Source organism: Festucalex cinctus, chromosome 4 (genome assembly GCF_051991245.1).
Source record: "Festucalex cinctus isolate MCC-2025b chromosome 4, RoL_Fcin_1.0, whole genome shotgun sequence".
Lineage (NCBI taxonomy): Eukaryota > Metazoa > Chordata > Actinopteri > Syngnathiformes > Syngnathidae > Festucalex > Festucalex cinctus.
This window is the reverse complement of record NC_135414.1, coordinates 3,340,001-3,355,834: the sequence shown is the minus strand read 5'-3', so window position 1 is coordinate 3,355,834 and position 15,834 is coordinate 3,340,001. Positions and strand designations below refer to the sequence as shown.

At 44.2% G+C, this 15,834-nt stretch overlaps 1 protein-coding gene and 2 long non-coding RNA genes across 8 annotated transcripts in view; 1 reads left to right on the top strand and 2 right to left on the bottom strand.

Moving 5' to 3' along the window:
- arnt2 (aryl-hydrocarbon receptor nuclear translocator 2) overlaps positions 1–15,834 on the bottom strand; it is a 485,407-nt gene that overhangs the window by 65,818 nt on the left and 403,755 nt on the right. For all 5 annotated transcript variants that reach the window (XM_077518274.1, XM_077518275.1, XM_077518278.1 and 2 more), the window contains exon 17: positions 12,810–12,960. In XM_077518274.1, coding sequence (XP_077374400.1) covers positions 12,810–12,960 — 151 coding nt within the window. The remainder of the gene's footprint in view (positions 1–12,809; positions 12,961–15,834) is intronic.
- The window catches only part of LOC144017033 (uncharacterized), a 168,441-nt gene that overhangs the window by 79,075 nt on the left and 73,532 nt on the right, over positions 1–15,834 (top strand). The window lies entirely within an intron of this gene.
- LOC144017034 (uncharacterized) lies at positions 2,503–4,383 on the bottom strand. Of its 2 annotated transcripts, XR_013283066.1 has the most exons (4): positions 3,675–4,383; positions 3,391–3,534; positions 3,283–3,316; positions 2,503–3,203 (listed from the first exon to the last, which is right to left on the bottom strand). It is a non-coding gene; the product is annotated as an uncharacterized LOC144017034 (long non-coding RNA). The 2 variants fall into 2 exon arrangements; XR_013283065.1 differs by having other exon boundaries at positions 3,283–3,534.

Here is a 15,834-nt window from a genome sequence, read left to right as displayed (position 1 = left end):
TGCCAATTTTTGTTGCTCTAGCTCAAACGTGCCGGGCTTGGTTTTTATTTTTCTACGCTAGGGGGCGCTATCGAGTCGCATTGTTATGACGACTTAATAATATCAAATTTTTCGCCGGGCCTGAGGAGTGTGCAAAGTTTGGTGAGTTTTCGTGAATGTTTAGGTACCCAAAATCGCGATCGTTTGCGGAGAATAAAGAAGAAGAAGAAGAAGAAGAAGAAGAAGAAGAAGAAGAAGAAGAAGAAGAATTTTTACAAAAACAATAGGGACCTCGCAGCGGTCGCTGCTCGGGCCCTAATAATAATAATTCGAACGAAAAACAATAGGGACCTCGCAGCGGTCGCTGCTCGGGCCCTAATAATAATAATAATAATAATAATAATAATAATAATTTTTACAAAAACAATAGGGACCTCGCAGCGGTCGCTGCTCGGGCCCTAACTAGAGCTGCGAGCAGCTATAAAGGGCCCTCGCAGCCCGGGCCACGTTGGGGTACTTGCACGTTGGGGAACTTGCACATTGGGGTACTGGCACATTGGAAGCAGAATTTCTTTGAAAATGGCATGATAAAGATGTGGACTTTTTTTTTTTTTTTTGCCAGGTGTGATGAGTGTGTCAAGCTCAATGGGTTTTGGTGATTGTTAAGATCTGCAAAAATCAGCGTCTTTTTTTTATTTTTAGGCAATGAGTTGCTCTGATTGGTATTTTTCGTAAAAGTATATATACACACATCATCGCTCGTACTCATTGCACAATGTTGCTTTTATTGTCCATAGAGGCGATATAAAACTAAATAAAAAATACGTATGTTTGGATCGGTCTGATACCAGTGAACATATTGAGTGGTGGAAAGTAAAAGAATATTCATAAATGACTTAGTTATCACACTTACAATGAGTTTACAATTTTTGCAAAAATACCGTAAGTGAGGCATTTTTTTTTATGCCTCAAGGACTAGGTGGCGCTGTATTTATAACTGAATTTTGTCATAGAGATACCTTCAGGCCTTGACTCTAAATATACATTTCAAATATGGGATTTTTTGGAGCATGTACCTGGGAGTTATTAAGCATAGCCTTCATTCACGATATTGCTTTTAATGTCCATAGAGGCTATCAAAAATACATCAAACTAAATAACAAAAATATGTATGTTTGGTTAGGTCTGATGCCAGTGAATATTTTGAGTGGTGGAAGGTAAAAGAATATTCCTAAATGACTTAGTTATCACACTTAGAATGAGTTTACATTTTTTGTACAAAATACCGTAAGTGGGGTATTTTTTTTTCATGCCTCAAGGGCTAGGTGGCGCTGCATATATAACTGAATGTTGTCATAGAGATACCTTCAGGCCTTGACGATAAACATACATGTCAAGTTTGGGATTTTTTGGAGCATGTATCGGGGAGTTATTAAGCATATCCTTTTTCAGTGCGAAACACAAATTTTGATGCCCCGCCCTCATCATATAGTATTTCCAAAAGTCAAGATTTTTCCGTCTGTTGTTGGCTCAGGTCTTGGCATGGTCCAGGTCAAGTCATAAGTCAGTCGGATAAAACGTGTAGGAGAAGTGGGCAAAAGTATGCCCTCTGAAAATGTGCAAAAATCGTAAAAAATGGGACATTCAAAAATTCGTAGCTCACTTCCTGTTCATTTTAGCATATGGGTCCAAGAGTCTTTTTTGTAGGTCTTTGGCTCCCTCATACACGTAAAAATTTTCGTAGATCTTGCTAAAACGTACAATCGGGGCTGCTTCGTTAAAAATTTCTAGGGGGCGCTATTGAGTCATTTTTGTAAAAATAGCACAATCAACAATAAAATATTGTTCATTTTACCAGGCCAGATGTGTGTGCCAAGTTTCATGAGTTTCTGCGCATGTTTAGACCCTCAAAACTGGCGTTGTTTTCTTGGCGAACAGTGCTTAGCCACGCCCACAGCGATTCGCGAAAACTCACAACCTTCGTGTTGTGACATCATGAAGGCCGAAACCCTCATCTGAGCAAATATGAGGTTGGTCCAGTTAACGTGTTTGGAGAAAAAATGTACAAGAAAATTCGTAAGAAAAAAAATTGCCACTAGGTGGCGCTATCAGTAAGATGAAATATAAGTTCGTAGATGTCTTTAGGGCTGGACTCTCATCAAATGTGTGAAATTTTGAGAAGATAGGATCATCTCGGTCAAGTTCATGCAGCTTTTATTGTCACGAAAAACTTCAGACTTTGCGGCACCGTAGCGGCCACGCCCTTTGGCGAAAAGTTACAATATTCGGTGTTGGGCATGATCAACATCTTAAGGCTTTTCTGACCAACTTTCAACTGGATCCCTTCAACGACCTCAGCGCAGTAGCTAAAAACGTAAAGTATGACATTTATTGTCACCACTAGGTGGCGCTATATGTATAACTGAATTTTATCATATAGATGTTTTCAGGCCGTGACTATTACGTTGCCTGAGAAGTTTGAGATTTTTTGGAGCTTGTACATGGGAGTTATTAACTCTTTGACTGCCAGCCATTTTCGGAAAAGGTAACCCCTATACTGCCAGCTGATTTACAGAATTTTACCGATCTTTCAAGCTCCACAGAAAATGTTGTGTTAGGACTATGGAAACGCGGATACTACCAAATGAAAGATTGAAGTCTCATCTTTCATCTAAATAAAAAAGTTTGTTTCTACCTTATTCGTATCCTCAGTAATCAACAATAGAAAACACCTTCGTTTCACCCAAATCCTCGTTTTCTTCCAAAATACGGAGAAATCAAGCTTTTTGTGAAACGATGTTATTTCATGCACTCTAGTGAATTTGGCACTTTTTTTTTTTGCATGAGTGATTCTACAAACACCTAAACTTCTATAAAACACTACCCCAACAATAAAAAATGTTTTTTGATTGCAAAATAACAGTTTATTTACATGCAACAGTAGCAATCCGAACAAACAATTTGGAAAACTCTTTGCAAACTATTTACACGTGCGCAACAGTTTTTGTCAGTCTGCTTCTGCATGGACTGATTTGCGTAGAGGTTGGTATGATGAACGATGTGCTGGAGAAGTTCATCCGTGATGAAGAGCTCCAGGATGTCAGCTGGCAGGTGGGAATTCAGCTCTGCTGCAGCATGCCTTGGTCCTGGTTTTGCAGCAAAGGGGAAGATGGTTGGCTGCCAGCCGAATTCATCAATTTCAAGCCAGCCAGAATCTTTGGGATCTGCAAATATACATTTCAATATCATATATTATTTTAGAGCACTGTGATGCAATGTGTGTGTGTGTGTGTGCATGTTTACCTTTTTTTCTTCGATGTATTGGTTGATGCACATTCTGTAAATTATAGAAGACGTTTACCATCAAATATTTTATTAGAGCTGTGGAGAATCTTTTTTTTTTCTTTTTACCTTTGTTCTGCTCACTGTGAGAAGGGTCACTTTGGGCCCTATGAGGGGAAGCTTGTTGCGGTGTATTGAAAACGTTTTTGTTTTTTGTTTTTTTTACCTTTCTTTGTCGTAGAACCAGCGGTCGGACGTTGCTGTGAGCACGATCTATAAAATATACATTCACGTTTGTATAGGTAATAGATGTTTTAGTGTATATCAGCACATTTACACACGCTACTAGCAGATCGCCCGAGAAAGTTAGGAAAGTAATCTTACTAGCAATCTCTTAGCATGTTAGCGCTTACCTTCACGTTCTCTGGAAGACTGTCCAAGACTGTCTTGCATCGGACCCATAGTAGTCGTCATCGTCCGATGAAACGTCATCTGTGCAGACGTGCTCAGTTGTGCACCACTTTTCTCCGGTGTTAGCATCGCTAGCCGGTGCGGCCTTAGGACGTTATTAGCATCGCTAGCCGGTGGGGCCTTAGGACGTGGTCGAAACGGCCGTGTCACCGCTTCAACTATGACTTAACTCCGTCATCACTGTGCTCTTGAGCACTGGTCGATGCTTTTGAGCTTTGAAAATAAGGATCAAGCGTGAGCTGCTTGCCATCTGGAGCCTTTTTGACTCCCTTAGCCAAGTTAGCCATTCTCTCCCCCTCAACACTCTAGCTCCGCCTCTCTTCTTCTACTGTTGTCTCCTACCCGATCTTGTCCAAAAGACTCATCACAGCCATCTAGTGGCCAGGAATACTCATTATAGTAACCCGATCGGCTTGATACTTGGAGCACAGCTGCCCAAGGCTTTCCTCCACCCGTTTCCATAAAAAAACATAGTAGACGTCAATTAACGTCTATGGCGGCCAATTCTAGGTTTATACTGAACGTCTTTAAACGTTTATGGCGGTCAAAGAGTTAAGCATTTTGTCTTTCTGGACAAATGAAATTAAAGGCAATTTTTTATGCCCCGCCCCCGTCATATAGTATTTCGAATAGTCAAGATATTTTGCCAAGTTGTTGTCTCAGGTCTTGAGATGATACATGCCAAGTTTGAAGTCAATTGGATGAAAAATGTTTGCAAAGCGGGAAAAAGCATGACCACAGTGAATGTGCCAAAATGGGCCAAAATTGGACATTCAAAAATTCATAGCTCACTTCCTGTACATTTTAGGAAATGGCTTCCACTGACTTTTTTGTGCGTCTCGGGGTTGCTACACGTGCCTGCCAATTTTCGTAGCTCTCGGTCAAACGGGCCGGGATTGGTTTTTATTTTTCTACGCTAGGGGGCGCTATAGAGTCGCGTTGTTATGACAACTACATAATATCAAATTTTTCGCCGGGCCCGAAGAGACTGCAAAGTTTGGTGAGTTTTCGTAAATGTTTAGGCCCTCAAAATGCGATCGTTTACGGAGAAGAAGAATAATAATAATAATTCTTACAAAAACAAGAGGGACCTCGCAGCGGTCGCTGCTCGGGCCCTAACTAGAGCTGCGAGCAGCTATAAAGGGCCCTCGCAGCCCGGGCCACGTTGGGGTCCTTGCACGTTGGGGTACTTGCACGTTGGGGTACTGGCACATTGGGGTACTGGCATATTGGAAGCAAAATTTCTTTGAAAATGGCATAATAAACGTTTACATGTAGAATATTTTTTTGCCAGTGTGTGTGTCAAGCTCAACGGGTTTTGGTGATTGTTAAGACCTGCAAAAATCAGCGTCCTTTTTTATTTTTAGGCAATGAGTTGCCCTGATTGGTATTTTTTTGTAAAAGTGTATATACACATCATCGCTCGTTGTACTCATTGCACAATGTTACTTTTATTGTCCAAAGGGGCAATCAAAAATGAATAAAACAAAATGGAAACGTACATACGTTTGGATCGGTGTGAAGCCAGTGAACAATTTGAGTGGTGGAAACTAAAAGAATATTCATAAATGACTTAGTTATCACACTTAGAATGAGTGTACATTTTTTGTACAAAATACCGTATGTGGGGTATTTATTTTTATTTTTATGTAAGCCTCAAGGGCTAGGTGGCGCTGTATTTATAACTGAATGTTGTCATAGAGATACCTTCAGGCCTTGATTATAAGCATACATGTCAAGTGTGGGATTTTTTTTGGAGCATGTACCGTGGAGTTATTAAGCATATCCTTCATTCACGATATTGCTTTTAATGTCCATAGAGGCTATCAAAAATAAATAAAAATATATATATGTTTGGATAAGTCTGATGCCAGTGAACATTTTGAGTGGTGGAAGGTAAAAGAATATTCCTAAATGACTTAGTTATCACACTTAGAATGAGTTTACATTTTTTGTACAAAATACCGTATGTGGTGTATTTTTTTTTCATGCCTCAAGGGCTAGGTGGCGCTGCATATATAACTGAATGTTGTCATAGAGATAACTTCAGGCCTTGACGATAAACATACATGTCAAGTTTGGGATTTTTTGGAGCATGTCCCGGGGAGTTATCAAGCATATCCTTTTACATTGCGAAACACAAATTTTGATGCCCCGCCCTCATCATATAGTATTTCGAAAAGTCAAAATTTTTCCCCCTGTCGTTGGCTCAGGTCTTGACATGGTCCAGGCCAAGTCTTAACTCAGTCGGATGAAACGTGTAGGAGAAGTGGGCAAAAGTCTGCCCCCTGTGAATGTGCAAAAATCGTCAAAAATGGGACATTCAAAAATTCGTAGCTCACTTCCTGTTCATTTTAGCATATGGGTACAAGAGACTTTTTTGTAGGTCTTGGGCTCCCTCATACACCTAAAAATATTCGTCGTTCTTGCTTAAACGTACAACCGGGGCTGCTTCGTTAAAAATTTCGAGGGGGCGCTATTGAGTCATTTTTGTAAAAATAGCACAATCAACAATAAAATATTGCTCATTTTACCAGGCCAGATGTGTGTGCCAAGTTTCAGGAGTTTTTGTGCCAGTTTAGGCCCTCAAAATTGGTGTTGTTTTCTTGGCGAACAGCGCTTAGCCACGCCCACAGCAATTCGCGAAAACTCACAAACTTCGTATTGTGACATCATGAAGACCGAAACCCTCATCTGAGCAAATATGAGGTAGGTGCAGTTAATGGGGATGGAGAAAAACATTGAAGAAAAATCGTAAGAAAAAAAATTGCCAGTAGGTGGCGCTATCAGTAAGATGAAATATAAGTACGTACATGTCTTAAGGGCTGGACTCTCATCAAATGTGTGAAATTTTGAGAAGATAGGATCATCTGGGTCAAGTTAAAGCAGCTTTTATTGCCACGAAAAATTACCAGACTTTGCGGCACCGTAGCGGCCACGCCCTTTGGCGAAAAGTTACAATATTCGGTGTAGGGCATGATCAACATCTTAAGGCTTGTCTGACCAATTTTCAACTGGATCCCTTCAAAGAGCTTGGCACAGTAGCTAAAAATGTAAAGTATGACATTTATTGTCACCACTAGGTGGTGCTATATATATAACAGAATTTTATCATATAGATGTCTTCAGGCCGTGACTATTAAGTTGCATGAGAAGTTTGAGATTTTTTGGAGCTTGTACATGGGAGTTATTCAGCATTTTGTCTTTCTGGACAAATGAAATTTTAAAGGCAATATTTGATGCCCCGCCCCCGTCATATAGTATTTCAAAAAGTCAAGATATTTTGCCCAGTTGTTGTCTCAGGTCTTGAGATGATACATGGCAAGTTTGAAGTCAACTGGCTGAAAAATATTTGCAAAGGGGGAAAAAGTATGACCACAGTGAATGTGCCAAAATGGGCCAAAATTGGACATTCAAAAATTCATAGCTCACTTCCTGTACCTTTTAGGAAATGGCTTCCACTGACTTTTTTGTGCGTCTCGGGGTGCTACATGTGCCTGCCAATTTTCGTAGCTCTAGCTCAAACGGGCCGGGATTGGTTTTTATTTTTCTACGCTAGGTGGCGCTATAGAGTTGCGTTGTTATGACAACTACATAATATAAAATTTTTCACCGGGCACGAAGAGACTGCAAAGTTTGGTGAGTTTTCGTAAATGTTTAGGCCCTCAAAAATGAGATCGTTTACGGAGAATAATAATAATAATAATAATTCTTACAAAAACAAGAGGGACCTCGCAGCGGTCGCTGCTCGGGCCCTAACTAGAGCTGCGAGCAGCTATAAAGGGCCCTCGCAGCCCGGGCCACGTTGGGGTACTTGCACGTTAGGGTACTGGCACGTTGGGGTACTGGCATATTGGAAGCAAAATGTCTTTGAAAATGGCATAATAAACGTTTACATGTAGAATATTTTTTTTGCCAGTGTGTGTCAAGCTCAACGGGTTTTGGTGATTGTTAAGACCTGCAAAAATCAGCGTCCTTATTTATTTTTAGGCAACGAGTTGCCCTGATTGGTATTTTTTGTAAAAGTGTATATATACATCATCGCTCGTTGTACTCATTGCACAATGTTACTTTTATTGTCCAAAGGGGCAATCAAAAATGAATAAAACTAAATGGAAACGTACATACCCCTCCATGAGCCGGCACCTTAACGTGGTGGAGGGGTTTGCGTGTCCCAATGATCCTGGGAGCTATGTTGTCTGGGGCTTTATGCCCCTGGCAGGGTCACCCATGGCAAACAGGTCCTAGGTGAGGGGCCAGACTAAGCACGGCTCAGAAGACTCCTTATGAAGAAAACAAACTTTGGATACACGTTTCCCTCGCCCGGACGTGGGTCACCGGGGCCCCCCTCTGGAGCCAGGCCTGGAGGCGGGGCTCGCTGGCGAGCGCCTGGTGGCCGGGCCTGTACCCATGGGGCCCGGCCGGGCACAGCCCGAAGAGGCAACGTGGGTCCCCCTTCCCACGGGCTCACCACCGGTGGGAGGGGCCAAAGGGGTCGGGTGCAGTGCAGGCTGGGTGGCAGGCAAGGGAGGAGACCTTGGCGGACCGACCCCCGGCTACAGAAGCTGGCTCTTGGGACATGGAATGTCACCTCTCTGGCAGGGAAGGAGCCCGAGCTGGTGTGTGAGGCCGAGAAGTTCTGACTAGACATAGTCGGACTCGCCTCCACACACAGCTTGGGCTCTGGTACCAGTCCTCTTGAGAGGGGTTGGACTCTCTTCCACTCTGGAGTTGCCCACGGTGTGAGGCGCAGAGCAGGTGTGGGTATACTTATTGCCCCCCGGCTCGGCGCCTGTACGTTGGGGTTTACCCCGGTGGACGAGAGGGTAGCCTCCCTCCGCCTTCGGGTGGGGGGACGGGTCCTGACTGTTGTTTGTGCATATGCACCAAACAGCAGCTCAGAGTACCCACCCTTTTTGGAGTCCTTGGAGGGTGTGCTGGAGAGTGCTCCCTCTGGGGACTCCCTCGTTCTGCTGGGGGACTTCAACGCTCACGTGGGGAATGACAGTGAGACCTGGAGGGGCGTGATTGGGAGGAACGGCCCCCCTGATCGGAACCCGAGCGGTGTTCTGTTATTGGACTTCTGTGCTCGTCACGGTTTGTCCATAACGAACACCATGTTCAGGCATAAGGGTGTCCATATGTGCACTTGGCACCAGGACACCCTAGGCCGCAGTTCGATGATCGACTTTGTAGTCGTGTCATCGGATTTGCGGCCGCATGTTTTGGACACTCGGGTGAAGAGAGGGGCGGAGCTGTCAACTGATCACCACCTGGTGGTGTGTTGGCTCCGATGGTGGGGGAAGTTGCCGGTCCGACCTGGCAGACCCAAACGTATTGTGAGGGTTTGCTGGGAACTTCTGGCGGAATCCCCTGTCAGAAAGAGTTTCAATGCCCACCTCCGGCAGAGCTTCTCCCTTGTCTCGGGGGAGGCGGGGGACATTGAGTCCGAATGGGCCATGTTCCGCGCCTCCATTGTTGAGGCGGCCGATCGGAGCTGTGGCCGTAAGGTGGTCGGTGCCTGTCGTGGCGGCAATCCTCGAACCCGCTGGTGGACACCAGCGGTAAGGGATGCCGTCAAGCTGAAGAAGGAGTCCTATCGGGCCTTTTTGGCCTGTCGGACTCCGGAGGCAGCTGACAGGTACCGGATGGCCAAGCGGAACGCGTCTTCGGCGGTTGCTGAGGCAAGAACTCGGACATGGGACCGTGTCCCTCGGGGAGTTCTGTGGGGGGTGCTTCGGGAGTACGGGGTGCCGGGCCCCTTGTTACGGGCTGTTCGGTCCCTGTACGACCGTTGCCAGAGTTTGGTCCGCAGTAAGTCGGATTCGTTTCCGGTGAGGGTTGGACTCCGCCAAGGTTGCCCTTTGTCACCGATTCTGTTCATAACTTTTATGGACAGAATTTCTAGGCGCAGCCGAGGCGTGGAGGGGTTCCGGTTTGGTGGCCTCAGCATTGCATCTCTGCTCTTTGCAGATGATGTGGTGCTGTTGGCTTCATCAGGCCGGGGCCTCCAGCTCTCACTGGAGCGGTTCGCAGCCGAGTGTGAAGCGGCTGGGATGAGGATCAGCACCTCCAAATCCGAGACCATGGTCCTCAGTCGGAAAAGGGTGGAGTGTCGTCTTCAGGTCGGGGATGAGATCCTGCCCCAAGTGGAGGAGTTCAAGTATCTTGGGGTCTTGTTCACGAGTGAGGGTGGGATGGAGCGGGAGATCGACAGGCGGATCGGTGCAGCGTCTGCAGTGATGCGGACGCTGTATCGGTCCGTCGTGGTGAAGAAAGAGCTGAGCCAAAAGGCAAAGCTCTCGATTTACCGGTCGATCTACGTTCCGACCCTCACCTATGGTCACGAGCTGTGGGTCGTGACCGAAAGAACGAGATCCCGGATACAAGCGGCCGAAATGGGTTTCCTCCGCAGGGTGTCCGGGCTCTCCCTTAGAGATAGGGTGAGAAGCTCGATCATCCGGGAGGGACTCAGAGTCGAGCCGCTGCTCCTCCTCGTTGAGAGGAGCCAGCTGAGGTGGCTCGGGCATCTGGTTCGGATGCCTCCTGGACGCCTCCCTGGGGAGGTGTTTCGGGCATGTTCCACTGGCGGGAGGCCCCGGGGACGACCCAGGACACGCTGGAGAGACTATGTCTCTCGGCTGGCCTGGGAACGCCTTGGGATCCCGCCGGAGGAGCTGGTTGAAGTGGCTGGGGAGAGGGAAGTCTGGGTTTCCCTCCTGAAGCTGCTGCCCCCGCGACCCGACCCCGGATAAGCGGAAGAAGATGGATGGATGGATGGATGGATGGATGGATAAACAAAAAGTTCAGCTCCTCTGCGCCAAGCAGGTTCAGCATTTTTTCCATTAGTTCGGACGGCTTACTGTCCCCCAGGGCCTGGATGGCGAAAAGGCGGCGAGCCCGTTCCGGCCGTGAAAGCTCGAAGGTCTTAAGGAGGTACGCTTTGAGCCCCGCGTACATATCCCGTGCCGGGGGAGCGGTGATAAAACTCACGGCTCTGGCCGCCGTGGAGCTCCCGGGTGCGAACACGACGTGGTAGTAGAGCGTGGAATCGTCCATAATTCCTCGGATGGCAAACTGAGCTTCAGCTTGTACAAACCACGTCGCCGCGGCCGACTCCCAAAACTCCGGTAACTTGATACCAGCGGAGTTCGCCATGTCGCTCAATTCGATCAAATTATCAGCCTCGGAAACGTCAACGAGGCGGATGTCGGGGTCACCAATGTAGCGAGTAGTGACGGGAGTCGGAGGCGGAGTGTTGAAGTCCGGAGCGAAAGACTGGTGTTTTATTGACATCAGCTTCTCAGTGTTTAACAGCAACTCTTCACTCTGCACGAGGCTCACAGGCCAACTAACATTTCGTCCTTTTATCCTTTCATCCTAACCAGCTCCTCCCACCCGGAACTCCCCCTTCGTCCCAACGTTCCGTGGGTGAATTATGTTCCCATCACTACAAGCTCATCTTGCCACTGTACAGTTAGTAAAAACAGGCTTTAAATCTGGTACGCGTAAATACTGTAGCTGCATACGTTACAGGATATCAGGTCAGTGCAAAATTAAAAAATAAACACCAGTACACTAAGAGTAAATTATCTATGTTCCAACTTTTTATATGGAAATGCAAATCTGAATGAACAGAACTGGTTCATGGATCGTTGTCTATAAACTCATGGTGTGCGCCAATTCTGCCATAGTTGATAATAGGGGTGTTAAAAAAAATCGATTCGGCGATATATCGCGATACTACATCGCGCGATTCTCGAATCGATTAAAAAAAAAAATTTTTTTTTTTTTTTTTTTTTTTTTTTTTTAAAGCTCAGAATTGTTCATTCGGTAGTGTTACCGATTCAACGTCTTATCATCATTGCCTTTTTTTTTTTTTTTTTTTTTTTTTTTTTTTGTGTGTGTGAATCGATTTTTAAACTTCCATTTTTAATGGAAAAATATTCAACAAAACGTCTGACTTCGGGTTAGGATTCACACCTTGAGCATGGAAGAATGTTATATGAACGGAACATTAAGCCTTAATATTTTATTTTAATGCTGTTCAAACATGAAACAGATTACAACCTCTATAAGACTGAAATTTCAGATAAATAAATAATACATTTTCATATAAATCTTACACTCTACAAGCTTACTGATTAGTATTTTCTAAATTTGAATGAAAAAAAATCGCAACAATCGACTTATAAATTCGTATCGGGATTAATCGGTATCGAATCGAATCGTGACCTGTGAATCGTGATACGAATCGAATCGTCAGGTACTAGGCAATTCACACCCCTAGTTGATAAATATATTAAATTTAGTCTATAAAAAAAAAAAAGAGTGTGATAACAATCCATTTATTGTGACGCGGGTGGCACGTTACTTGTTTTCATGGTGATAGACAATACATTAAAATGAATTGCGCAATGAAGGTGACCTAACTATTTTACTAATTGAAGTGATTGTTTTGTCGTGCAAGTTCTGCAATTTCCTGTGACACAAATAAATAAAATAAATTGAAAGACGATTCCTGATTAGAATGACAAAAAATGTGAAAGCAGCAACTGACTTAAATAAATAAATACATAAATTATTAAATAAAAAAATAAAAATCCTTGACCGATATGGCATTTGACTTTGCATCTTGAATTGGACAGCAACAGCATTTATCCACTATATAAATGATAATTGAAAGTACAGTTAGAGCATATAAAATATAGAATATTTAAAAAAAAAAAAAAAAAAGGCTGGTGGGCCCAGTCCAGTGCATGTATGGCACCATTTGCAATTCAACCACTGACCTTCGTCCCTTCGCCCATTATATAATTCACTAACCTACTTCGACAAGAGTAGCATGTGATGAAAATGTCTAAATTAAGGACCACAGGACATTGTTAGCTGAAATATTGTAGTTTTGTTCTGTTGATGTCGCATTGATTTGGTTGCAGTAGTGTGCCTGATTCAAACTTCTATGTTGGAAATCCCTTCTTGATGCAAATGCTAACTGTGAAAAATGTGATTATTATGCTTCCACAATAGATCCGCCTCTTCCAAAATGATGAGAAAATATGCTGCATAGAACTCACCAAAAGTTGTGCTGCGGTTTGTCAGTCCTGAGTAGGCATTGCCGCTAGGGGATGATGTGGCTGGGGATGAAAGGGGGCTGTAGGAGGCCGGATCGGTCTGGTAGCTGTGGCCCGTACCAATACCAAAAGGACTGGACTGGGCTTTACTGGACTGTAAAGTTTAGATACTGGTTAGATATTTCACATACAATAATGAATAATGAATTTGTGAGCTGCAAAAAATGTTCTTGAATTTATTTATTTATTTTTTAATTTAAAGGCACTTTTTAAATACAGGATTTAAACAAACTAACTACTTCTCAATTTACAGCTCTGGGCTTTTCTTAATGTCTGGTGGTGATTTTGTACTAAACCCCCATCCCCCCGAACCTGTATTTTGCCATTTTGTGTTTGTTTTGTAAACAGTGGGGCGTTTCTGTGGAAAGACAGTGTTTATACCCCTGCAGCCAATGGCAGAGCGGGTGGTGGCGTGTTGCAAACGGGGCTGGGCGAATTTGTCAGCTGCGCGAGGTCACTCCCGCGGCAACTTGACAGCACGCATAGATAATTATTTATTTATTTTTTTCACTCACTCACTCACTCACTCACTCACTCACTCACTCACTCACTCACTCACTCACTCACTCACTCACTCACTCACTCACTCACATGTATGGAAGCCGATTCCCGCCAGTAAAAAAAAAAAAAAAAGGTTTTTTTTTTGTTTTTTTTTCTTTCACCGTCAGAAACCGCCAGTGTATTATTTATTTTTTATTTTTTTGTTTTTTTTTACACCGTCAGAAACTGACAGTGGATTATTTATTTATTTATTATAAACATGTTTGAATGAGAATTACATCTATCACACTTCCATGCGGCACATTGCGCCCTCCAGCGGCGAGCAAAGTTTGAGACAGTTATGAAGACCACGTCACACTCAATGAGAATCTAAAAGGCTTTATTAAAGCGAGAATGGGTTTCCATACCATGCGGCAAGCACAAGCCCTCCATCGGATTCAACCACACGCGGATTCAAATTTCAGGCCATTTTTACGTGCTGTCGATGCGGGCGCATCAACCAAAATGAGCGGAATGGCAATCTGAAGAAACCGTTGGTCACCCGTCAAGTTTGTGCAACTTTGCTTCAACGTGATGGGCTATTATCGCATATAGGTCTATAACACCACAAATCACATCATTATAATACATGTTGCCAAGTACAATTGTACAATAATTTAATAAAGTCGACTTTTGGACGCCTCCCTGGTGAGGTGTTCCGGGCATGACCCGGGGACGACCCAGGACACGCTGGAGAGAGATGGAGATGTCTCTCGGCTGGCCTGGGAACGCCTTGGGATCCCGCCGGAGGAGCTGGTTGAAGTGGCTGGGGAGAGGGAGGTCTGGGTTTCCCTCCTAAAGCTGCTGCCCCCGCGACCCGACCTCGGCTAAGCGGAAGAAGATGGATGGATGGATGGATGGACTTTTGGATGGTGGTCTTCATAACTGTTTCAAACTTTGCTCGCCACTGGAGGGCACAATGTGCCGCATGGAAGTGTGATAGATTTCCAACCCAACTGGTGGAAACTTTTTTTTTTATTATTTTGACTGCCGGGAATGGGCTTCCATGTACATGTGTGAATGAGTGAGTAAAAAAAAAAAAAAAAAAAAATAATAATAATCTGTGCGTGCTGTCAAGTTGCCCCGGGAGTGACGTCACGCAGCCGACAAATTCGCCCAGCCCCGTTTGCGACACGCCACCCCCCGCTCTGCGATTGGCTGCAGGGGGATAAACACTGTCTTTCCACAGAAACGTCCCGCTGTTTACAAAACAAACACAAAATGGCAAAATACAGGCTGGGGGGTGGGGGTTTAGGACAAAATCACCACCAGACATTAAGAACAACCCAGAGCTGTAAATTGAGTAGTTTGTTTAAATCCTGTATTTAAAAAGTGCCTTTTCCTGAGTGAAAATGGCAGACCGAGCCTTTAAGAAAACTTGATTAAACTAATTTAAAGACCCTGTAAAGTCTTGTAAATTTTACATATTTAATTGGAATGAAAAATAAGGAAATAAAAATCGGCAAGTATATAAAATAAGGCTTCAAAGTCATATCTATATCTTGTACTGCGCCCGTTGATTTTCACCGAACCACTCGTTGTTCAGACCAGTCACAGAGCAACATGGTGTTTGGGGGTGGGATATGCATCTGTGAAGAAACTAGGAAGCGCTGGAAGCACCATAGGAAACAAACTAAACTAAAATGGACGAATGGACAATTAATTATTTTCTCGCAGAATTACTCACCGTTTCCTTGCTGAATGTTAAACAGCGAAGAGGCGCTTTGTGCTTTTTTAGCTAGTAAAGATGTCTGTGCTTTTCTTTCCCTCTACGACGAGAACGAGGATGACATCTTCATCCATGGCCATAATTGGGCAAAACAAAAAGTTAGGTAGACCGCATCGTCCAATCAGCTCCGAAGTATTGTACAGAATGCCCCCCCCCCCTTTCCCGAGCAAATCACCATGAAGCAGTCCCAGATTGTTATTGTGGAGAACTCCGTTGAGTGAATCGCAATTATCAATCTGGCTATTGCCAGGTTACGTTCCGTGCACCACATGCAGAATAACACCTCAGGGGTTCACTGCATACCGTAGTGATACAATTGGGCCAAAGTTTTCTGACTAAGGAACATGCAATTGCAACGGATAGTCACAGATGAATTTAGGCCACTCAGTACTAATATACTGTAATGGGGGAGGGCCAACACAATTCACAAAATGACTTACTTTACAGGGTCTTTAAAAAATCAGTGAAACACTTGAACCCCCGAACACACACACACACACACACACACACACACACACACACACACACACACACACACACACACACACACACACACACACACACACACACAATTATTTTCTGAGTCAAACTTTATCAAATGTAGGTGCTTGTTTAGGAGAAAACAGCAGCCAGCTAAATGTTAACTTTTTATATGATTTCAGACTAATGTCAGTCAGCAACATCACTCACTTTTAAGTG